The sequence below is a fragment of the Watersipora subatra genome, chromosome 5 (genome assembly GCF_963576615.1).
Source record: "Watersipora subatra chromosome 5, tzWatSuba1.1, whole genome shotgun sequence".
Classification (NCBI taxonomy): Eukaryota; Metazoa; Bryozoa; class Gymnolaemata; order Cheilostomatida; family Watersiporidae; genus Watersipora; species Watersipora subatra.
This window is the reverse complement of record NC_088712.1, coordinates 61,024,335-61,049,809: the sequence shown is the minus strand read 5'-3', so window position 1 is coordinate 61,049,809 and position 25,475 is coordinate 61,024,335. Positions and strand designations below refer to the sequence as shown.

The 25,475-nt window shown below is 37.7% G+C and overlaps 1 protein-coding gene across 1 annotated transcript in view; it reads right to left on the bottom strand.

Annotated features, from left to right (window-relative positions):
• Window positions 1-4,598: 4,598 nt before the first annotated feature.
• The window catches only part of LOC137397657 (disintegrin and metalloproteinase domain-containing protein 10-like), a 60,777-nt gene continuing 39,900 nt past the window's right edge, over window positions 4,599-25,475 (bottom strand). Inside the window, exons 10-16 of the mRNA XM_068083959.1 lie at window positions 21,090-21,291; window positions 17,027-17,188; window positions 16,377-16,579; window positions 15,114-15,357; window positions 13,602-13,741; window positions 10,715-10,906; window positions 4,599-5,557 (exon numbers count right to left, since the gene is read on the bottom strand). Of these exons, the coding sequence (XP_067940060.1) occupies window positions 5,354-5,557; window positions 10,715-10,906; window positions 13,602-13,741; window positions 15,114-15,357; window positions 16,377-16,579; window positions 17,027-17,188; window positions 21,090-21,291 (1,347 nt within the window). The 3' untranslated portion in view covers window positions 4,599-5,353. The remainder of the gene's footprint in view (window positions 5,558-10,714; window positions 10,907-13,601; window positions 13,742-15,113; window positions 15,358-16,376; window positions 16,580-17,026; window positions 17,189-21,089; window positions 21,292-25,475) is intronic.

The window sequence follows — 25,475 nt, the reverse complement described above, 5'->3', positions numbered from 1 at the left end:
TCTAAATATCACCTACTAAGACTACATGTGCCAAGCAATATGCATGCTGTTCACCGCATACCATTGACTACACACTAGGAGCAAAGGCTGAAGATATTGAAAACCTTGATAACCATTTCAAATCAAACAGTTTTACTATATTGTTTTATATGATTTCAGTTATAGCAAAAAATTTCAAAGGTACATGTACGATATGCAAATAGCCAAAATTCTTTGCTAGCAGAATCAGTTAGAAGCGAGGCTACAGCCAGTAAGACAAAACCCCTGAGTCGACCAAGGCTCAGTTCACAGACTTTCCTAAAACGGAGGCGGTACTCCAACATGGCCGCAGTTAGTATGGCTGCCATGGCTAAAAACTATCGTCTCAAGCATCTGACATCTAGCGACTTCTCGGAAAAATGGTAAGTGACAACCGTTCTATTGCTCATCTGCTACTGTCTATCAGTAACAGATGAGCAGTGTTTGAGCCGTCAAAAGCCAAAAGGGTGTCACGTTTTTGCTTGTGACACCAAAATGTGTAGGTTGATGCGTTTGCAAAATAACCACTGGTACGGGTATTTGTTACAACAACAGTTACAGAAGAACTATAGCTACCTATTGGCAATGACTAATATTATCAGTTGTAGCTTTTGTTGTCAATAATTATAAGATATTAGGTTACCATTACAGCTATACATCTAAAAAGTAATGAACATTTTAAAACCACAAGCCCGAAAGACTAATACAGTCATCTCTTTAGAAGCGTGACTGTGGTTCAGGCAAGCCTGTAACAGGTATCGATTTTAGTGTTAATTTGTACTTGTAAAAAGTACCAGCTATAGCACCATCAAACCTGCAAAAGGTATTGACTTTAGTACGGTTATATGTGTATGTATAAATTATATTGACAGTAATACAGATATACATATAAAAGGCATAGGCTTTAGTATAATAATATGTGTATGTATAAATGATATTGACAGTGATACAGATATACATATAAAAGGCATTGGCTTTAGTACAGCCATATGTGTATGCATAAATGATATTGACAGTGATACAGATATGCATATAAAAGGCATCGGCTTTAGTACGGTTATATGTGTAAGAATAAATTATATTGACAGTGATACAGATACACATCTAAAAGGCATTGGCTTTAGTACGGTTATATGTATGTATAAATGTTATTAACAGTGATACAGATATACATCTAAAAGACATTGGCTTTATTACAGCCATATGTGTATGAATATATAATATTGACAGTGATACAGATATGCACATAAAAGGCATAGGCTTTACTATAACCGTACATCTAGTCATTTGCTTGCTTTTACTAGCTCGGAAACCTTAGAGTACGAAAAAATAAAACACCCAGAAGACCAAAAACATAATAAAACTGAAGCATCAGGTCAGAACAAATCCTGGAGACAATTAGAAGTATCAACACCATCCCATACTTCGGGTTCCGTTGGGACACCTGTCAAACCAAGCTCAAACCGTTCATCTCCCAACACAACTCCTCAAATGAAGCAAACCTTGTTTGAAGTTCCAAAGTTATTAGTGACCAACCCAGAAGGTTATGAGAAAGAACCGAGCAATCTAAGCAGTTCGAATGAAACCCCTCACAAATGGAGTTGTTCCATAAGCTGAGAGTTAATGGCGATACTCTTTAGCGACGCTCGGCAGACACTATTGATCAAAGGAAACTGTGTATATTAACGCACGAAAATGATCATAGAAATTACACTTATATTTATGTACATAATTTTAACAGATTTTACTATAAACACAATGAGCCATTGTGGCTCCTCGAGAACAGAAACATTTATTTTTACTTATTCAATAAACAGACAGACATGTCAAATCGTGAGATCGAGGTGGGATTATTGAAATGTACAAACCTACCTCCTTGTTATATCTCTACATTAGTCTGCTTATCGATGAAGTCACTTTGTACAAGTGAACTTTTGTAAAAAATATGGATGGCATTAAAGTGTGTTAAATAGGTTGGCTTACCAGACATTGTTCAGTTGTTCTATTTTACTGCGGGAGTAAAATTGTTTACCAATCATATTAGTTGTTCACAAACACGACCACAGAAAGAGGATTAAATCAAACAAGGCTTAATAAAAGAATGATTGGTCAGTTATTTTTTGCCATTGAAAATAAAAAGCAGCAGGAGACGCAACATAATTGTTATAGATAAAATTTCACAACAGGAGGAAAGGGGTAATTGCTATAAATAACATATAACCACAGGAAACATGGGGTAATTGTTATGGATAATATATAACAACAGGAGACATGAGGTAATTATTATGGATAACATCATGGCATGAACAAACCAGCTACAATTCTGGCAAACTACAGTTCAACCATTCACTACCAGCATTAATGGCTGACAAGCAAACATTGGTACATGATATTTATATAAAACACTTTAAAATGGCAGACATTAGGAGACACTCAATAGCATGCGTGCCTCACTATTGCCTAATAGATCACATCCGCTACTCCCTTCATTCAATTGTCAACAAACAACCTAATAATAAAACAAACTAGAAATAATTCTTCTTAGGAACAAAGACCACCGGCAGCACACATACAGTACAAGCCTACGAATATTCCTAGGTTATTGGGTGGCAAAAGGACATTACATAACTCCACTCTTCTGGAATCTCTCAATTTACCACCAGTTGATACGTATGCATCAATTAAGCCCTGCAGGCTAGAATAAGTAGGCACTAGTGGTAATAAATAAACGTTTTGTTGACCTAAGCACGCATAAGGTTACAGAGTTTAATTAGCAAATCTAGGAGTGTCCCCATAAGACTAGACTAGAAATTCCCCTTTCATACAGCCCACGACCAAAGTGATAATGGAAAAAAGAAAGGGTACTGCTGGTTGAAAAATGCAATATTAGCAGTCAAATGGCACTGCAGTGCAATAGGAAAACTGCAATGGTAACTGCAATGGTAGCTGTAATGTACTGGGTGTTATTATGTACAACAAATAGCAATAATTAAAAGAAAAGATTATATGTTTATATTTCTCTCCTGCAACAGGAAAAATGCAATATTAGAAGTAAACTGGCAAGCTGCTGTTTAATATACAGTTTGAAAGTTGGTTGTGTTGAATGTACAATGGTTTTGACAGTATCTGTAACAGAAAGCAAGCATTAGCATTCACGTGTGTCTGAAAGTTTTTTGCAAAATGGTGAAAAATAAAGAATGGTCATATCACAGAAACCATAATTAAGTCGGGTGTATGAGATTTAGAGTTATCTACACTATCAGAAGGAGAAAATTCTCAGTTATGTTGCAAAAAAGCAATTGATTTCAGCTTAATTACAGCAGATTTTATGGTCAATAAACTGAATGCATGTTTACCATTAGTGTGAAAACATAGTTCTGAGAAAACTGGTGTTAAAGTTTGAGAAACGAAAACCAATGCACAATTTTGTTTACTTTTCAAAACGTCATAGCAACCAATATCAAGAAGCTGTGATATTTATCTAGATTTCTGTATTTATATCCAAAAAATTATGCTGAATTTGAAAATCTAAACAGATTTTAGCTGGTTGTCATAGAAATAGCTGTATATCTGTAAGAAAATGTAGGCCTATTACTTAATTTTGCAGATATTAAAAATGGCTTGGCAGTACCGCGATATTGGACACAGCCGTAGTCTCATCAACAAAATCTTTAAAAAAATAATAACAGTAACATATTGCACACCATCGGTCACGATATAATTCGATCTTGTAAAATCGAATAATTATTTTTATAATTATAATCTTATAAGAATCATTAGAAAAATATCATCGTCATTTCCTTTACTTTTACTGCTTTGGACATCAGTTGAAATACCAAAGTACTCATTATAAGTGTCCAAAATGTTCGAGTTATCTTTAGAATCGGCAAAAAAGAAACGATTACTTTTCAGTACGTCTACCTTTATTACAGAAACCTTCGGCAATTGGACAATGCCATAGACTGGTGAAGTGTGCATGTTTTTCTCATGAAATGCGCACGGCTCTATGGTTCTACCATCTGTCAAACGGCTTTATGGGCGTTTTGTTGGCTTTATTTTGATTAAAAAAGGCTTGTCAAGTTTTAATGGCGATTTTAGGCCAAATTAACCTATTTATTTATGTATAATCCAATCAGATGGGCAAGTTTTAAGATATTGTCGACACTTTTCAAAGACTTGGTAATATATTTAAATAGGTTTATATGTGTTTTGTATCATTATTATACATAGACGACTCCACACAAAAATGGTTAAATTTTTGGATGGGATTTCGGTACAAGGGTTTGGGTACGGCAGTTGATGAATAATTTTTGTGAGTTGTGTGCTCATATGCATTTATCATAAAGCTCCCAAACACTCGCTCCGCTCGTGTTTGGTCGTGGGATAAAAGTTCCCATATAGTATCATTTGTATGTTTAGTCGGATGTACAACTGTATCTGATTTAACACTCAAGCTAGTTAACAAGAATTCTGTATGGTAGGTTAGAAATGGTAAAAACTGCAAAAGCTGTAGCATGAAATTACAAAAATTGCTATGACAACTCCAAATACTAACTCCCTTCAGTCGGAATTGGTCACTGTTTGCTTTGTACAGTATAAAGTTTATTGGTATTAAAGACAAATATTGTCAAGGTAATAATTATGAGCACGTGGCAATGTAATACTATACCACATCTGGTGTTGTAACACCACACCACATCTGGTGTTGTAACACCATACCAGGCAACAGATTTGCTGATCGCTGACACGATAACTGAAGAAGTAGAAAGCATGATTTAAAAAGGAAGTGAATAGATGCCAAGGTGTTCAAATAATGGTGCAAAAAACAACGATTAAAGCATTGCATAATAAAAAAATCAGAATAACCAATCAGATAAAATTGAGTCAACGCTGATTCAACTGAGGGATTTGACCGTTCATCACATATAAACATTTAATAGGAAAAAATGAGGATATAAAATGTTTGCGGTAGAGATGCCTAATGACAACTTTAGTAAAAATGCTAAAGATAGTAAAATGTGACAACACAAAAGGCAGTATATTGTGCCCTAACCAATCGGCGATAGAAAAATAGAAACTGCACCTATTTCCGCACGAAACATTAAACCAATACAAGTACAATTAAACGAAGACAAGTAATTTGCAGATGTCGTCAAGCATAGCTGGATTTGAACCGAATGAAGTTGCAGAGACAAGGAATGGATGAGTACAGGTTAGCTGGCCAGCGAAGAAACTGGAAATACAGTGACAAATGGAACTGCATTCCGAGTTCAACACAAAAATAAAAATATAAACAAATCGGCCTATTTAGCTAGTATACCGCAAAGTATACATGTTACTTGTATCCACTAGCTCCTCTTTGCTGTCGCATCTCGTATTGTTGCTGACGTTTGTCATTGGTATGGGGCCGACCATGCCTTGGGTTTGGGCGCTGATTGCCTAGTTGGCCCTGTTCAGTTTCTGATGAGATGAGGTCACTGTATCGAGGGGGTAACTCTGGATCTCGTGATGGTGATTTCGGTGGCTGCTGTTGCTGAAGCTGCAACAGTTAAGACAACCGTATCTAGTGAAAAAGAATGGATGACACAGCTGCAACTGACAGAACAGGAAGTGCAAAAGCTGCAACAACTTATTGACAGCGAGAAATGCCTGCTGAGCCTGGAGCATCGCAATGGATGTAAAATTAGCTGTGGCCAAATCGTCACAACCGTGTAATGACTAAGGATACACACGCTGAATCGTAGTTAGCTAACCAATCTATTGGCTGATTAGAAATGGCTCTCAGATGTAACAAATATGAAAACCATGTAGGGTTGTAATTGAAACATTTATAATTTCTAGAATTACATCACTGCAACAAAGCGATACAATTCAACACTTTATCATAAAAATGTGACGAGTTGTGAAGACAGAAACATTTGACCGAATAGCTGAGCTGCTACATTGCTATAAAAAACAAATGACGAAGAGTAACTTGTTCCTCACAATTGGGCCTCGAATAATATGGCTGAAAATGCACACATTGAGGTTGAAATTCAGTTCCAGAAGAATTAAGTTCCATTGACCTATTAAAGACACCCTGTTTACTGCTTTGCTGACAGAGAACAGGAAGCTGTTTGGAACACGATTTATGATTACTGGATGTGTGTACGCAACGCTGTGACTATGAAAATGACACATGATGGATGCTGCTACCATGACCTAAATATGGAAAAACTCAAAAACAATCATTCACAATAGATAAGTTTTTCCCCCAGATGGGCTTCAAGCAAAGGATATGCACAAATGCAAGGCAATGGTGCTGACAAGGTAAGAATCAACACGTTGAAGACCCCACAAAGAGCTTATTTTGTAAAGTTTTCCACAGCTGCTGCCTCTACAGCAAGAAAGCCCAGCCCTTAAAGATAAAATTACCAAAAATTTCAGCGAATTTTATCAGAAAATATCGACATTTTTCTATCATTTACGATTGTTTTTGATGTTTGAGCTGATCTGACAGCCAGGATGTTTCAAAATTAAAAAACCTAAACTTGATCACAGTTAAAGCAAAAGTGCAATTATGGCTTCTATAGGTGTAAAGAGACAGACAGAATAGAGACGTGTAGCGCTGTAACATGAACACAATAGGCGATATCGATAATGAGAGAAAGAGACAGACGAGCACCAGTGATGTCATTTTAGCACGCATTTTACTTCTGAACATTTTAACTGTGATCAAGTTTTATCGATTTTAATCTTAAATCATCCTGGCAGTCAGATCACCTCAAACATCAAAAACAATCGCAAATCATAAAAAATATCGATACTTTCTGATAAAATAGTTCAACAATTTTGTGTAAGTCCATCTTTAAAAGAAACACCTGGCTTACAACTGTTAATAAAAGCATATGAGCTCTAGTGAGTTAGTCAGAATGTCCCTGATAGCCAAGTGAAACCCACAGGAGGAAAATGACACGACGAAAAAGCAAGTTTGCAGAGCATGTCAAAAAACTGCAGCCTTGTTTTCTCTTGCACACATGTGCGCAAGTTGCTGATGGCATAAATCTATTGAATTATGGCATCAGCACATGTGGCACGGGGCGAGAATAAACTCTCAGGCATATGCAATACACGCCTAAAGAAATATGACAGGGGTTTATGACACACAAGGATACCATGTACTAAAGGTATATATAAGAATGGAATAAGGTAGAATTTAGCTGAAGCAGTGAGATACCTAAATAGAAGTTTCAGGATTCTGTGAGAGCGGCACCTGCCAAACACAGAGCAAACAGTTAGAATAAAATGAACAGAATTCGCAATGAAAAACCATAAAAACCAACATAATATTACAAAGGCTTCGCGAACACAATTGTGATCGTAGGCGACTCTCTTGACACTGTTTGAGAAGAACCCTGTAGTAGATGTAGACAGAATATACTGCGATATTTGATGCACCCCTACAAGACAGGGTGTATTAGAATCTAGAAAACCTACTGTAGTCAACATAAATGTATAACATTAAAAGGCATAATAGACGCCAGCATAGATGTATAAGATTAAAAGGCATAACGGACGCTAGCCTGTCTTGACAAGTTGTTGTTTTTGCGTAGTTGTCCCCCCGTCGAGCGGCGAGCAACAACAGCTTGTCACAAGACGTACTGCACCTGATGCATCAGCTGCACTTATAAGGAGTTGTTCTCTTCCGTCTATGCGGCTTGGCTGCGATGTTATTCCGGTCGCTCTATTGGTAATCATAACGGATTTCACGCAAAGATTTATGTAGAAAAATTAAAATAAGAACGTTTAACTGGCGACCCCTCTCTGCAGTAAACTTTATTAGAATTTGAGAACTTAGGCAACAACAGCGACTATACATGTCGTTATTTGTGCGCTCAGTCAGTTTTATTTCTATTTTTGTATCAGTCAGTTTTATTTGTTCTTATGGATTTTATTCTAAGTTTATTTTATTCTTAAGTTTTACTAAAGTTTACCACAAAAACTGGTCTTTGGTTAAACGTTGTAATCTTTTTTTTTCTACATAAATTTTTGCGTGAAATCCGTTATGATTACCAATGGAGCGATCGACATAACATCGCGGCCAAGCCGCGTAGACGGAAGAGAACAACTCCCTATAAATGCAGCTGATGCATCAGCTGCAGTACGTCTTGTGACAAGCTGTTGTTGCTCGCCGCTCGACAAGGGGACAACTACGCAAAAACAACAGCTTGTCAAGACAGGCTAAACGGACGCCAGCATATATGTATAAGATTAAAAGGCATAACGGACGCCAGCATAGATGTATAAGATTAAAAGGCATAACGGACGCCAGCATATATGCTCACCGTTGCATAATTTAAAAATTTAAAACTAACATTATAAAAACAACCCCTCAACTTCTAATATGTGTGACAAAGAAGAAAAAATTGAAGATATTGTCGGAATTGAATGCTTTTCGATTCCGTATGCTTATGATGGATGCGTCTATTGACCGAATTCTTATCGTACCAGTTACAATTGCAGAAGAGCGGTGGTAGTTTTAACGATGATAGATGTATGGTAAGTCACATGGTATGTGAGCATTGTCGGATGAGCCTAGTTGATAGTGAGCAACATGGTAAAACATATTCTGAGATCTTTTTCAATATTTACTGATTGTAGGCTACAGCAATGGACAAATCACTATACATCAAATACATTCACTAAATGCTGAAGATGTAGTTGTTGTATTCTTACAGTTTCCTACCTTACCAATTTTATTGCTAAAAAAGTTGGTAGAGAATAACTCTCAGTTAATGGAATAACTCCCGTCAATGGGATAACTCCCAGCTAATGGGACAATTATCAGTTATGAGGATAACTTCAAGTTAATGGGATAAATCCCAATTAATGGGATAGCTCCCAGTTAATGGGATAACTCCCAATTAATGGGATAGCGCCCAGTTAATGGGTACAAACAAGCCTTAACAATCCTTCGTTTTTTCGTGACAACATTTTATCGTTGTCGGCCATTTTTATCGACAATTTTATCGTTAACAACACAAAGCTTTTGCAATGAATTTTTGAAAACAATGCTTTTGTTTGCAATTTTTTTATTATAGTATCAAAACCACACCAAAAAGCACTATTAATTAAAAAAACACCGATAGTTTTCTACAAAGATGACGGCTTTTTCGTGAACGAGCGCATGTGCAAACGACTTGATGACGTCAAAAAAAACGATGGATTGCTTATTGCGCACAGCCAGCCACAACACATACACAAGTAACTAAAAATACTGAATCTTTTCTAGCAACTGTTTGTCCTTAGTACGGCACCACAGTTGTATTGAGATGTAACGGAGGCCATACCTGACAAGCATAAATGCCATCTTTAATTTGCTCATAACATGAAGATATGTGAAGCTAAACAATTTCTTCCTAAGCCTTTACTATGCGTGAAAAACTGGACACGCTTACATACACAATGACGCACTGAGATGATAAGTGTCTAAAATGACATCCCATGAGCTAGCAGAAGATGGTAGACCTTTTATCAAATAGCCTTAGTTTATGGATTCGTATGGGCATACCCATATATGGGCATACCCATATATGGGCATACCCATATATGGGCATACCCAAAAAATGGTTGAAAAAAGACACATGCCCCTCTAGCAGCAGACCATAAATGTGTATGACTATTATACTGATCCCTCAATACATGACGCCTCCTACCGAGTTTCACTGTGTTGTGGGTTCGTCATTAGCTGCAGTTCCAACAGATGTGAAAGAAATAGAGAGGGGGAGTGGCAGCTTAAATTTGAGAATTGTTTGAGTAAATAAATAGTGAGCTTTAGCCTCAGAGCCTCTTAGATTAAATAATAGATTTATCAAGAAGCATTGTCAGATTAGCGTGTCATTTATCCACAGCTACAGTGAAACTTATTAGCAATAATCTCTTTTGTCAGAAGATCTCCTAGAGTATGTACCTCACCATTGCACAGTGAACCAAATATATTGATCACAGGCTAGTTTGAACTTTGCCCAAACTGACTTCAATGTACACACTACCTTTGATTTAACTCTTCCACTACCGTAAGCTGTTGTATTGGCTATCACGGTAATTTATTTTCATTACGAAGCTCACACATTAGCTAGACCAATCCAATTTTGTCTCCAGTGAAACGACCTTGTTGCCAACCACGTGAAACCAATAGAAAATATTTTGACTCAACAATTTCATTTTAAACTATTTTTAAAAACGGGAAAACCAGATCGTTATCGTCATGGCAATAAGAAACACAGCGTTCGTTCAAACCAAAGAGGACGTCAGAAATTTTGCGAGAGAGGGATTTACTACACAATTTTATACTTACTTTGTAGAGAATTTTGTTCTGAATAAGATGCATTTTACAGTGAAACAATATCTGTTTTGATTCTCGAGATATTGCTTAAATACTAGCGATATATCGGTTTTTTGAAACTCTGTTTGAATAAATTCGGACAGAATAATCATTCGGTCAGAATTTAATGCGGTAGTGAAAGAGTTAATGTGTGTACCAAAATGCAGAGATGATACTAATCCATAGTTTGTGACTTTTCGGTCAGCGACATTCTCATTAACCACGATCAATGAGGGATCCTTGTACCTCTATTACATAGATGGGAAGACAACTCCCGACGAGACTGCTCAAATTAATGAGAGCGCAGTACAAAAATGAGAAGAAAACACTCACCCTCTGGTTAACATTACTGCTGCGGGCAGCCTGGGCTTGCTGTCGCCGACGCAAAGTCAGCGTCTGTGAGATTCTTCGGGCTGGAGGTTTTTTGGGGTTGGAGCTAGGTGTGTGGACGGCACAGCATTTGACAAAAAGAACCATCAAACCAATGAAACCAAGGCCTGACAGGACCACTGCATACCAGTATACCTGCAATACAGCGTGCTTCTTGGAGTCTGTTTAAACAAGAACGCAGTGAGATTTAGTTGGTGGAGAGAAAGAAGACTAAAACAAGGGAAAGGAAGTTCTTGTTAGCTGTTGAATACCATTGAAGTAAGTCCCTATACTCAGTGCACCACCGGATTACGACGCCCCTGTTTTATGTTTTTTGCCTTTTGGTGTGAAACACGGTGTTTTTCCATCCTCTCGTTACGGCATTTTTTCACCATACAACATTACCAAAAACAACTCTCGCAATTAAAGTTTGGCAGTCGATGTGCTGAATATGTCGAAATAACGAAGATGCCCGTATGCTATTCGCCGAAATCCCTCAAACAACGGCTGAAACAGATACGATGCTCGCTCTTTCAGTTCAGCATTTTTTGTGTGTCATAAATGCTTGATATCGATTGAGAGAAATGAAAATTAGTGAAAAACGAAATTGAAAATTTATTGTGCATTTTAGCGTTTAATATAACATTTACTATAAAATTTAATTTATTATGTACATAAATGACTACATATATAACTTTAATTCGTCAGCCGTGGGTGCAAAGATTGATAACGACGTCAAGGAAGATGAAACATAACCATAATCATCAGCAGATCTCAACCCGTAAATATACTAAAGTTACTGTAGGTAACAATAGTTACCAAGGTAAATATTTTATTTTGTTACTAATTTATAATATGTACAGTATGTATATAAAATTTTGATGTTTTTTTACCAAAGAATGTTTGCATTAGATAATTGCTATAGGTTGCTATACTCCTTTATACAACATTTTCGTTTTATGAGGGCAGCACCGGAATGAGGGCAGCACCAGAACAATAACTGCACTCTTCGGACTATTAACCGCATTAGGCCGCATCTGCTTTATTTAAAAAAACGATAATAGAAATAATACATAGGCCGTACCTTTGTATAGGCCGCAGAACTCAGGACGGTGATTTTTAACACGGCAGCAACTTTGCTAGTTAAAACGGAACAGTACCATTAGGTACTGTTCCGTATTAACTGACGCTTTTTAACCCAGTGCCTAACGGAACAGCATGGTTAGGCATTGTTTCCTATTTTCTTTCACCGCTAGAAGCGTACTAGCTGGAGGTTCCGGTTGATGCGCCCTAGCGGTGAAAGAAAAAAACCACAGATCAGCCCACCCTTACATAAGCCGCATGGCTCAAAACATTAGAAAAAAGTAGCGGCTAATAGTCCGAAAAGTACGGTAATGTCGTATCGCGGGGTCCACTGTATATAAATGCGTGTAAATGCAATATTAATAATTTTTTATATATTTAAAGAGAGCTAATAACGCTTACCAACTTTCGCCAATGATTTGAAGTTTATGAACAACAATTCAAATAACAGCCTATTGTCAGGCGGCCGATAGTGACTCATCAATGACTTTTTCAATGGTAACCTAATAATCTTTAGACTATATATCATAGAATAGCCGACGTGCCAATGCTATATATACTATGCTATAAATCTATAGCATGCTAATGGCTATAGAACATGCTATTGCTACAAACAACATAAATATTCACATGCATGAAGTGATGCATAACACTACCAGTTTATGAGTTGGAAGAAGTTATAAGCAGCATTCATGTTTGAAGAGAGAATTTCTTTCTTAATAAAAAAGAAAGAAGTTAAGAAGAAGATAATGGAATGGAGAAAATGGAAGGAGGCAAAAGGGAGGTAATTGAAGATTCAAGCAGAGGATACAAAGTGGAAGGAGGCAAAAGGGAGGCAATTGAAGGTTCAAGCAGAGGATACAAAATGGAAGGAGGCAAAAGGGAGGTAATTGAAGATTCAAGCAGAGGATACAAAATGGAAGGAGGCAAAAGGGAGGTAATTGAAGATTCAAGCAGAGGATACAAAATGGAAGGAGGCAAAAGGGAGGTAATTGAAGATTCAAGCAGAGGATACAAAATGGAAGGAGGCAAAAGGGAGGTAATTGAAGATTCAAGCAGAGGATACAAAATGGGAGGCAAAAGGGAGGTAATTGAAGATTCAAGCAGAGGATACAAAATGGGAGGCAAAAGGGAGGTAATTGAAGATTCAAGCAGAGGATACAAAATGGAAGGAGGCAAAAGGGAGGTAATTGAAGATTCAAGCAGAGGATACAAAATGGAAGGAGGCAAAAGGGAGGTAATTGAAGATTCAAGCAGAGGATACAAAATGGAAGGAGGCAAAAGGGAGGTAATTGAAGATTCAAGCAGAGGATACAAAATGGAAGGAGGCAAAAGGAAGGTAATTGAAGATTCAAGCAGAGGATACAAAATGGAAGGAGGCAAAAGGGAGGTAATTGAAGATTCAAGCAGAGGATACAAAATGGTGGTGTGAATAAAACGGAGCAAGAGAAAGAGTAAAAAAGTAGTGGTTGGCACCGAGGAGTGGTTGACACCGAGGAGTGGTTGACACCGAGGAGTGATCGACATCGAGGAATGGTTGGCACCCAAGAGTGGTTGACACCCAATAATGGTTGGCACCGAAGAGGGTTGGCACCGAGGAATGGTTGGCACCGAGGAATGGTTGGCATCGAGGAATGGTTGGCACCAATGAGTGATTGACACCGAGGAGTGGTTGGCACCGAGGAATGGTTGGCACCGAAGAGTGGTTGGCACCGATGAGTGGTTGGCACCGAGGAATGGTTGGCATCGAAGAGTGATTGACACCTACCGTTACCCAATTCTTAATAAGATCGAGAGTGCTCTCGCTGAATATCAGGTCCTTGAGACGCGCGAGAGGTCCTTTAGCATTGATTAGTCTACACTTTTGAAAGTGATCACAAAAACCCTTTTCCTTATCACAGATGAATCCTGGCAAGAGGAATGTGTCAGATTAGTCACACTCGAGACATCACTGCTGACAAATCATAATAAAAGAGCAACGACTGGATTCCTTAAAACTATACTTTCTAAACTCTTTCGCTACCAAATTTATTTCTTTACCGGGACATAGTTACATATTTGGTAAAACTTAATATGTGAAAAGGGCACGTATAAATCGTCTTAACCTTTGAACCACAAGGTCTATAAAATGTTTGACACCAAATTATTCAACATAAAACTTTACATCTGCTGATACCATAAGAAATACCACAAATGTCTTACGCAATGAAATTGGTAATTTTTCCGGCCATTTTCGAAAAGAACGTGATAACGTTTGATTACAAATATTACTACAGCTTACATCCTTATTGTTATTGGTAAAGATTAAAATAATCACTCTCAGTAGTACTGTTGTTCTATAAAAATAACTCAAAATCCAAAGATCTGAATTTAGTGATAATTCATAGCTGCATTACTTTTGACACGACTGGTCATTGTTAAGAAATTACGATAGCAAATAAAAGTTTTTGCACAGTAAAACTACGCTGAGAATGGGTTTGTTAATTGTTTCCTTTCGTTAAAGTACAGATACTATAGGTTAATTAATCAACTACTCACTAATCAGAAACAATTTGTATGGAGTCGGCTACCGCCGCATCATGAAGCGCTTGCCTATATGCAAAGGCTTTGCTGGGTCGTACTAGCGCTGCCTATGATAGTGAAAGAGTCAACAATCCTGCTGCATCGGGGAAGCAACTTAATGATATTAAGAGTCAAGTACCCAAACTCAGAGATGAGTGTGATTCGCTGACATAATCAATGTTCAGTTTTGATATGAGATACTCATTCTCTATACATACACACTTAACAATCTCATAAATCTTTAATGATATAAGCATGAGATGCACATAACCACCACGCAAGAATTTCATTGCTTAAATACATGAAAGCAGTTAACTCTGTTGGACTTCATGGTTTTGGAATTTAATGAGAGCTGTATGATAACCATATGACACGGTAGCCATCCTCCAAACAAGAAAAGAAACTTGAACAACAAAAAACATCCAGGGTCTACTTCAACAATCATCATTCGCATTAGTCGAGTGATTTCCCTCAAGAACATCACATTTTCATTTGCCGGACTTTCAAATGCTATAACATCAAACCTACGAGGAAAAATATTCTTTTTACTTCAATAACTCAGGCTACTCGCAACCACAATCTACCAACTTTAGAAATAGGCACACGAGAGTGATTTCCAGCATTTTAATCAATGTATACGGGTGATTGGAAAAATGACTGCCACAAGTAAAGCAAGAACAGAGTGGGGACAACTCTCCACGATTGATTGATTACCTACCAGCAGCCATAGCAATACTGGAGCCTTTGTTGTGTTCTATTAAAATATTTTTGAAGTCATTCGGGAAGTCAGTAGCTTCTAAATCTGCCGATGACCAACAAACACTCTGGCTGTTTTTCTGGCATGCCAGGAAACAAAGCCTTGGATCATCATTAGCCTTGGTATCTTGAGTACGGTCAGGCTCGCACGCAGACCATGCTATCCCGTCTGAAGTGATGAGCTCACAAAGTGACCCAGTACACTCCTGTACACAGAAAAAAGAGACTAGTGAGATGAAGCATAATGTGAGAAATCTCGTACTCCAGGAGAGAAACGAATAAACAATTGAACGGCTGGTTTGGTTGGCTGCCACTTTGGTTGACCATCTACCCTACTAAGACGAGTATCAGATGTAATATACCCTACTGCAGCTCATACACCCATTACTAAACCCGAGTTTGTACACATCAACCATACTCGTTTTTTATACAGCCAGGGTATCACCGACAATATGTCACACGTCCCATCTAAATGAGCATGCTGGCTGATGGCGATAGAAAAGAAATTGATATATCTGTGATTGGTCAACAGAGTTAATTATCAATAATTTCTCAATTCTATTTTATTCATTTATGTGACATTTCCTGTCGAATGCTGAAAATAAAGCTTCACACAAATATTTTTATGTTGGATGAACAAAGATATCCTTACATATAGGATATATTATATGGTTATTTGTGTAGACTGCAATTGTTCACAGTAAACTTTCAGACAAATCTTTAGTTGTTTAAATCGATTAGCGATCAAAGTTTTTCTCTTGTTTAGCTCAATTCATGTAACCAAACTTTTTTCAAATTCGCTGATCTTATTCCTCAAATGACATGTTTTTTTACATGAGTAAAAATAAAATGGAATAAATCGCTTCTCAAATGCTATAGCCACCACAAACTGTTGATTTTAGTTGATGGGGTTTCAATCATAGAAAAACCAGCAAGGATGTTACAAACTTCACCCAAATCAAGTTTATTTTACTAAAGCACGAGGAGTTACTTCATCCACACAGGCATTGTGGAGTATTGGAAGAAAATCCAACTACATGTTTGATGCGGTATTCATTTCCCTGCACCAAAGGAAAGCCACGCATCCATTTGTCCAAGTTAAAAAAGAGTATACATGATTGGTAGATTATCGCATCAAATATTATGTGCTGTAAAAGATTACGTGTTTCAATGATTTAGTCTTTAGGTATACCTTACGGCGAGAAGGCGGGTAATACATACGTACCCCTGCCTTGCATATCTGAGTATTAAGGCTACACGGTGTACGATCAGGCTTATGGGTGGAGTTAGGGCACTTGGCCTGATTGGATGAACAGTTCTGCGCCTCCAGACACTCACTCTCCGGTCTGCAGAGGATGTTGTTTTGGACGAACCCGCAGTTGGCATTGCAGCACGGACCTTGTGACGGGTCACACACCACTCCGCGAGCTGAACAAGAACTGACAGCTGACACAATAAATTCACTATTGTCTTTATATCATGCTAAATGATGAAAACAGGCAAAGCATATAAGTACATACGGTGTTTTTCCATGCTTTGAATTAGTTCGGAGTTGCTTCCGCTCTGAATCATAAAATTGTAAAATCCCAACGCATTTGACGCTATTTCGCTTTGCTAATTTAGACGAAGACATTTGCTGTGAGAGTGCTTCGACATCAAGGAAATGCTCATTGCTGATGACGGTAGAGTAGGAATTCATCGGCAGCAGGCAATTCCGGACCCATTCAAAGCATGGAAACACAGCGATAGACAAGGAGAACGAAGTCACTCTAGCCCTCTGACAAACCATCTGCTTGTTTACCCTTTTAGTCTGAACCTGCGTTATGTGAAAACAGCAAACCTTTTGCAGATGAAGGTCTCTTAAAAGCTACATACCGGTCCTGAGTTTGCAGGCGTTGGGTCCCTGGTTGTCATCTGATTGGCCAACGCAGCACTTGCAGCAATCAAGGTCATTCAGAGGACAATCAGTCTCGTAGCCACAGTCGCACACTTCTGCCTTCTCCTGTATCTGGTTTCCACACCACGCCCCGGTAGATTCTGGAACATAACCAACAGTGATGATCATTCTTCGAACATGAAATAAATTTGTGACACTAAAATAAAATGGGTGGGAATGGCAGAATCAATCTATGCCGGAGGTATAAAATGAAAAAGACACAGAGCGGTCTAGTGACAAGTATGGTAAGACGATGAAGCTCATTTCGCTGTGACACTAAAGCAGCAACGTCAATAGACACAAAAAATTTATGGACTTAGGAAAGCTTAGAACAATAGTGCTACCAAAGTACACCAAGCAAGGGTCTATTCTGCGCGCAATCTAACTAGCAACCTAATAAGACTTTCCAAATAGCAATTAGAAACATATTTTACCATCCTGCATTGTCAAACTGTTTTTTAAAGGAGGACCATGTCAAAATATAGTGAAAAGTGATGACCTCACAAGTTGTTAAAAATAGAATATTCTTTGGCTTTTCTCATTCAGAGCCCGGTATCTCATGTGTCGAACTCTGGGTGAATGAAATGCTCTACTTGTATGAAAAAGGTATGAAAGGATTTCAACCAAGAGTTGTCCAATGAAACAAAACGGAAAGAAACTCGAAAGTCAATGAAACCGACTGAGACGCCATACACTGACATAACGACATCGATCGTCTGAGCAGACTTTCCATCAACTGAGCAGCGTTTGAAGTGTTTCCACTTATTAAAGGGCTGCAGATCTACAGTCTATCTTATACTTAGCGCAGACTAATGAAGCCTTGAGGGGCATTATGGGCATTAAGCTTAATAACCCAGCTACATAATAGCAGTGATTTGAAGCTAAGAGACATTCGCGCGTCTACAGCTTTTAGTGCTCGTCCGCATTTGCTTCAGGTAAGTCTATTTAAGGTGTGAGAAGCGACCATGAAGTCAAGGATGGTCATATGAAACTCGTATGAAACTTCAAGATGGTTGCCGTGGTAGAGCAATCAGCTCCAAGTAAGTTTTAGAAGAACACCTCTTGTATTGTTGGTCATAAACTTTAATAACTTAGCCAATAGAATTAATTGCAGTCGCAGTAAGTCGACGATCGACAGCTTGCGTTTTCAGTTCTATAATGAAATGTACTTTTTCCTACATTAACTCAACATGGATGACAACATCGAATGCATGCTGGATATTGCTTGCCAAGTGGACATATTCGTAGACATTGATTCCATCAATAGGATGAAACATGGCCAGCTTTTTCATTAATAATTGTCAAGTTTAGACAGCAGCCGTGGTCTGGTGGCCTGGTGGTCTAGCGCACCTGAACTGCAAACAACAGGTTGGGGGTTCTAATCCCAAATAACAGAAACAGGCATTACATCAAACCTCAAATTGCTCTTTGCAAAAGGACCTCTGCAACTTCAGTCGCTAAGGTTCTCTTGCCACGAGACTCAGGCATGCCCAGCCAAGATCACAGGGCCATTGCTTTTGCAATAATGCTCTTAAAAACACCCACAGTCTCTATTTGCAATAAGACAATCAGACTTCATGTTCCGTCTTCGAGAGATTGCTTAGAGTAGGGATGCCTCGATTCTAAATTCACCAGCCGATTCAGATACCGATATACCGATTCTTATTGAAAAATAATCCGATGCAGACCTTTTGTGTTGCATAGATAATTGTTCATTTTATCATGCAAATATAAATATGATGCCAAAAATATAAATACTAATATATTCCCACGACAAAACGAGCGGAGCGAAGTGGGGGAGTTTTTATGATAAATGCATGTGCACACAACTTACGAAAATTATTCATCAACAATGAAACGAACCCTCGTCAAGAAATTTCATCAACCAATTTAAGCATAGTTATGTCAAGTCGTTAAAGTATAATAACGATACAAAACACATTTAAACCTATTTAAATATGTTACCAAGTCTTTGTAAACCGTCGGTATTATCTTAAAACTTACCCATCTGATCGGATTATACACAAATAGACAGATTAATTTCAACGGAAATCGCCACAAAACACTTGAAAAGCTTGGTTTAATAAAAGTTAAGACCGAAAATTGAAACGCCGAGGGACAGATAATAGAACGATGAAGTCTTGCGCATTTCACGAAAAAATAACGTGCACTTTTCACCAGTCTATAGCATTGTCGAATTGCCGAAGGTTTTGGCAATTAACATAGGAGTACAGAAATCGTTTCATTTTTGCCGATTTCAATTTTTTCATTTTCATTTGCTGACACATTTGAATATTTTCCCATTCTAACTGATGTCCAACGCAGTATAAGTAAAGTAAATGACGATGATATTTTTTAACGTTTCTTATGAGATTATTACAATAATTAATTATAAGTTTGGATGACTACAGAACAATGACTACGTAGTACAGACTTTCTAAAAATCTAATGCAGTGTAAGTAAAGGCATGACGATGATATTTTTTCTAACGGTTCTAATGAGGTTATTGCAATAATTAATTATAAGTTTGGATGACTACAGGACAATGACTACGTAGTACAGATTTTCTAAAAATCTATATAAATATCACAACTTCGTGATATTGTTAGCTATGCCATTTTGAAATGTAAACAAAATTGTGCATTGGTTTTTTATTATTACTATATAAATAATATTGGTTATTCTAATAATATCAGTGCATTTTACTTCTAATATTGGCCAATATGGCTTTTCTTTTTTTGCAGGAGGAGAGATATAAACATATAATCTTTTCCTTTCATTATTGCTATTTGTTGTATATAATAACACCCAGTACATTACAGCTACCATTGCAGTTATCCTATTTGACTGCTAATATTGCATTTCTCAACCATCAGTACCCTTTATTTTTTCCAATATCACTTTGGTCGTGGGCTGTATGACATTGGAATTTCTAGTTATTTGTATTTATAGAGAAAAAAAATTTCAGATAGGCCTACTGACATACCGTGCATGCAGTAAAAAAAACAGTCCATGTTTCTTGTAATGTGTAATTAATAAAGGTAATTACTATTAGTGGTACAGCCCTCTCTGTGACAATGAAATCTCTCTTTTATTGCTGAGTGAACTGCTGCGCCTGTACAAGTTTAGAACAAATCAATGTTTCTTTTAACTACGGTTAGCGATTTAGTTCTCTCAGTAAGAAGTCTCTTTCTTCTATCACTAGCAATGTAGCCAGTCGTACTGATGAGGGACTCACTTGCCACAGATGATGGAGGAGAAGCTAAATACCGATAAGCCACTGGGTTAACGTATTCTGTACAATACAAACGATACATCATATCGTCAGGATAAAGAGAGTGATAGATAACTTTATGCATCGACCGTTTAAATTACTCTCGTAATGCTAGTAAATAGAAATATTACACTGCATTCTTGTTTCCCATCTTTGTTATCTTGTTCGTGATTAGCTGCAATAAATCCTATCGCTGTAACTGCGGAAATACCACACTTTGTGATTACGTTCTGACTAAAGCAAAAAGGTTCCTCAGCTGTGTGGATGTTTATTAGGCTATAGACATGAAATAAATTGTATGGCAGGCTCAGAATTCATTAGGTAAAAGTAAGGAACTTGCAGCTGATGATCTTTATTAGTGTAGCAGGCTAAAATACTGTTTTCTGCTATATAGTTGATCTGTAAAAAGTATCTGAAGTTTCATATTTTTTAAGAAAATATCGGCCGATACGATTCAGATACTCAACACCCATATCGGCACCGATACGGATACCAAAATTGGGGCAACTCTAGCTTACAGTGTAATTGGTAAGTGATAACTCTCCTTATAAGTTTAAAACGTCCACATCATTGAGTGGTTCTATTTATGAACAGTTGCTATGAAAACAGAAGTTTATAAACATGGCTAAGGGAGTTAAGAATAGACTTGAACTTTAGCCTTTGGTTCATAACACATGGCTCTATGCTAGCCTGAAGAGCTAACGATGCTGAATTAAATGATGACTTACCCTCAAAACAATTTTGCTTTCCATTCATATTGTTGATGACTGTGTTAAGCACTTGGGCTATAGCTGTTTTGCTGCACTGGGAGAATTGATCATTGTCGGGCTTCGTACCGGTGGTAGCACTTGCAAACATTATATAATTTCCATCAGATGACGTCCCGTCCGATTCAGGAGTACAACTCGGATTATGCCCTTCGACATCGTGCTGTGAGATGAGTAATAGCTATGTATCATGAGCATAGTACTAAATGAAAATGACTCGTAAAATGAGTGAAATGGAACAAGTAATTCAACCAAAGTTAATATTGAAAGCAGTGGTGGCGTGCCAATTTCCAGTGTTTTTGCATGTAATATACAGGCAGCATGTATATTCAGAGGTATATATACATGTAGTTCAGAGGTAATGAGCAGCAAGGTTTTAACAAGCGCATGCGGAGGAAGAGACAGCAATAAGAATCAACAAGCAAAGGATGCATGTGAAATATTACCAGTGGTATTTGATACTACTACTCGGGCTACCAATGTTGCTGAAACATACAACAATCTCACTTCGTGAGTCTATGAAATGTTCATTTGATGCTTTCTGCGAGATTCAAATGCTGAGTGAACAGCAAGATGACAACTCCAAATATATTTCATTTGTATGCATGGCCACAGACGTTTTTACATAAATTTAGCACTTTTTCAAATTTTGTTTCATTCAAGGAGCAAGACCTTGTTCACACTGCAATGCAATAATAGTAAAACTAGTGAGTTTCGTTTCTTTTATTCTTAATAACAGTTGTTCAGCTCCATTAAAATCTCTTCTCAGTCACTAAATAAGAAGAACCTTAAAGGTTACAAGTCAACCTTTAAGATTTCTCATGACGATGAACGGCGCATTCGATGTCTAATGGTCTGGTGCCAACATGACGAAATGCGTTGACGATGTGTTGTGTAGATGTTCCGCCAACGCTTCCAAATAGATTGATCAATGGGAATTGACCTCTGTCAGGTGACCTCTGTCAGGTGATCTCTGTCAGGTGAAGGCTATGACATGCTTGCTAGATTTTTCTGCGCACTTATTGAAGCATCATCTGAATAATCGTGTTGTAACATGGATCCTCAACAATAAATTAATTAATTTTTGACAGCTATGTTTCCGCAGTTATTTGCACTGCTATATTTTGCTCAACAAAAGACAACACACCAACGATGAAAACAAACAACCACAAAAAGGCTCATGGCATAAATAAACTATAAAAAAGGATTTTAACATTTTCAATTATCAGAAAAAAACCATTTAAAATGATTTATAAACAGTTATAATAATTTATACTCGTGACTTTCGAATATATATTACATGTGACTATATATTTTACCAAATATAAATTGCTGTTATTGTTGTTCAAAAGGCAGAATCAGACGCAACTATCATGCGTTGGACAGAGGCTGGTTCACGCTATACCGCCGTATGTCGTCGTTGACCTCTTGGCGATTAATTATCAATAATGTGCACCATGAACCGAAGCCATCGGTTGAGGCAATGCGGATTCTTCGAAAACAGTTGGAACTGTCAAACTTTCCCGATAGTTCCCCGAACATCCGCGACAGACTGTGTAACGTGCACCCCTTCGGCAATGGAGATTGGCCATCGCAGAATCCTCTGTCCATATTTTTTCTTGTGACAGTTGCTGCGAGACTCGTATTTCATCCTTCTGCGATGGTATTGTATAATGAGGACACTATGCGGGGACATTTCGTTGATGCAAACGCTGATGGGTTTGTGATAATATGAACATAGTGATTATAAACGAACACCAAAGTATTGCAGGATTAGCAGCGGCATATGGTGATATAGCATGAACAAGCCTGCAATGGGATTGAGATGGCGCAATTAACTATTACAGACGCATCAGTTTTATTCTATTGATTTAGACACACACATTTATTTGGAAATGATGCGTTGGCTAAGTGAGTCGCGCATCACGGGTGCATGTTGACAGCCTTTCGCACATGGGACATGGCCGACTTGAAAACGTTAAATTTCAAGCTATACAAAACTCATCAAAGTAATGTTTCATCGTCATATGTACGCAGTATATGCACAGTGAGTTATACAATATGAGCCCCATTCCTTTATCTCGCCATTTCTGCAACTGCTCCACGAAGATGTTGGCAGATGCAAGCTGAATTGGCCTATAAAGAAATTAAAAGTTCTCGGATGTACCGACATTGCATTCTAGTGTGAACATTGCATTCTAGTGTGAACATTGCATTCTAGTGTGAACATTGCATTCTAGTGTGAAAATTGCATTCTAGTGTGAACATTGCATTCTAGTGTGAACATTGCATTCTAGTGAGAACATTGCATTCTAGTGTGAACATTGCATTCTAGTGTGAACATTGCATTCTAGTGAGAACATTGCATTCTAGTGTGAACATTGCACTCTAATGTGAACATTGCATTCTAGTGTGAACATTGCATTCTAGTGTGAACATTGCATTCTAGTGTGAACATTGCATTCTAGTGTGAACATTGCACTCTAGTGTGAACATTGCACTCTAGTGTGAACATTGCATTCTAGTGTGAACATTGCATTCTAGTGTGAACATTGCACTCTAGTGTGAACATTGCATTCTAGCGGGAACATTGCATTCTAGTGTGAATGATACCTTGGGGAGCTGATGCATGTCCAGCACATGTGCCCACTAGTTATTACCTGAGCGCCAAAATTATGGCCTATCTCATGGGCGAATGTGAGACGTGTAATGAGGGGTGGCACATGCTTTTGGTAATTCTGTAGGGTGATGATCCCTGTATTGAGGCTCTTGAGGAGTGCACCTCCAGCGGCAGAATAGGCTGAATACTCACTGCAGATGCCACCTTTAGCAGCTGTGGGAGAGAGCAGAAGCAGATAGCCTGTGAGCATGGAAAGTTAGCCCATAACCACGGTTGAGGAAGCTTACAGAGCTGCTGCCTAATGGATAAGGTAGATAGAAATCTCATTTTATACTGATGAGTGTAGATCTGTGTAGAGTTACCTTTAGTATTTTAGTAACACTGTTTGTATTAGCGTACTTTTATTTATATAAATATATATAAAAGCAGTCAGCCATCCTACATAATGTTCCATGTAATTCTACAACTAAACATAAATTATAGGATATGGTAAAATTCAAAGCTACAAAAGAACTCCATACTAATGATAAGCAGAGTAATTGTTCAGAATAAAACGAATTTGGAAAGTCACATTTTTCATAACTACACTAGGTTGTGAAAATGTGATTTTTCAGAAAAGGTTTTAGCCAATATATAAATATATATATAAAAGTACAATATATATATACATATACATAAACCTCAAAGTTTGTGTATGTGTGTGTACTTCTGTTTGTTCAGTTATAGCTATTAAAATTTAGGAATGAAATATCCGTTTCATTCTAGATTTGATCTCAGAACCTTCTATTTGCCAAGCAAGTATCTTACCAATTAAGCTACGCAAGATTGATGGACTCATGGGGCAATATATGTCGCTATCTGGGCAAAAATACACTACCTTTCTCCGTTCTATGTATTAGTAAGATAGCTAGTTTACTTAAATTAGCCATTGGCAATGTGCCAGGCTAATGGCAAGTGGCAGGCAACTACATACCCATGCAATGTCGAGAATTCCGCTAGTATGTTTGTATATATATATATACAAACTGCTTTGTATATATATATATATATATATATGTATATTAACCGTTATGGTTTTCTGGGCCAAGCACCCTGTCTAGTCTATAGCCTGTGGCTGCACCCACTGCCAAGTTGTTGTCTCATTTAGGATAAGTTTAAAGGCTACTTGGATTTGAGAACAGTGACCTATGTAACAGCAAGAATGTCACTGGCAAGAAAGAGAAGCCCTACTGCTTGTTAAGTTACCGTAGTGTTAGCTTTACAGGACTACAATTATCAAGAAAGTGCAGCAGTAATCATTAACACAAGACGGATAAGTTTATGGACTGGAGTGCTGTCCTCGAGTGGACTAATGGTCCACTCGAGGACAGCACTCCAGTTCTTTTAGATTGCTCGGAGCAATTAGCTCACCCATGTGAAGCGTGTTGCTGCTTTTTATTTCAATTTTCAAATTGCCATTTAAGAATAATATGCAGGCAACCATTTTCTCTTTTCAAATTCCGTTACAAATACAAGTTCTAAATGGTTAATGTCCCAATCAATGAATATCAATGAATCACTCCGAACTGATAATTTAAAATTGCAATACATGGTTCTAGCAAAGAATTTCCCTTGGCAAAACTAAAACAAAGAGATAACTTAGCTAGACCTGAGGCTAGAACGTAGCAATAATACTTCTCATAAACTTCAGATGGAAAAGCAGCATATTCTGGTATTATTGCCTTATC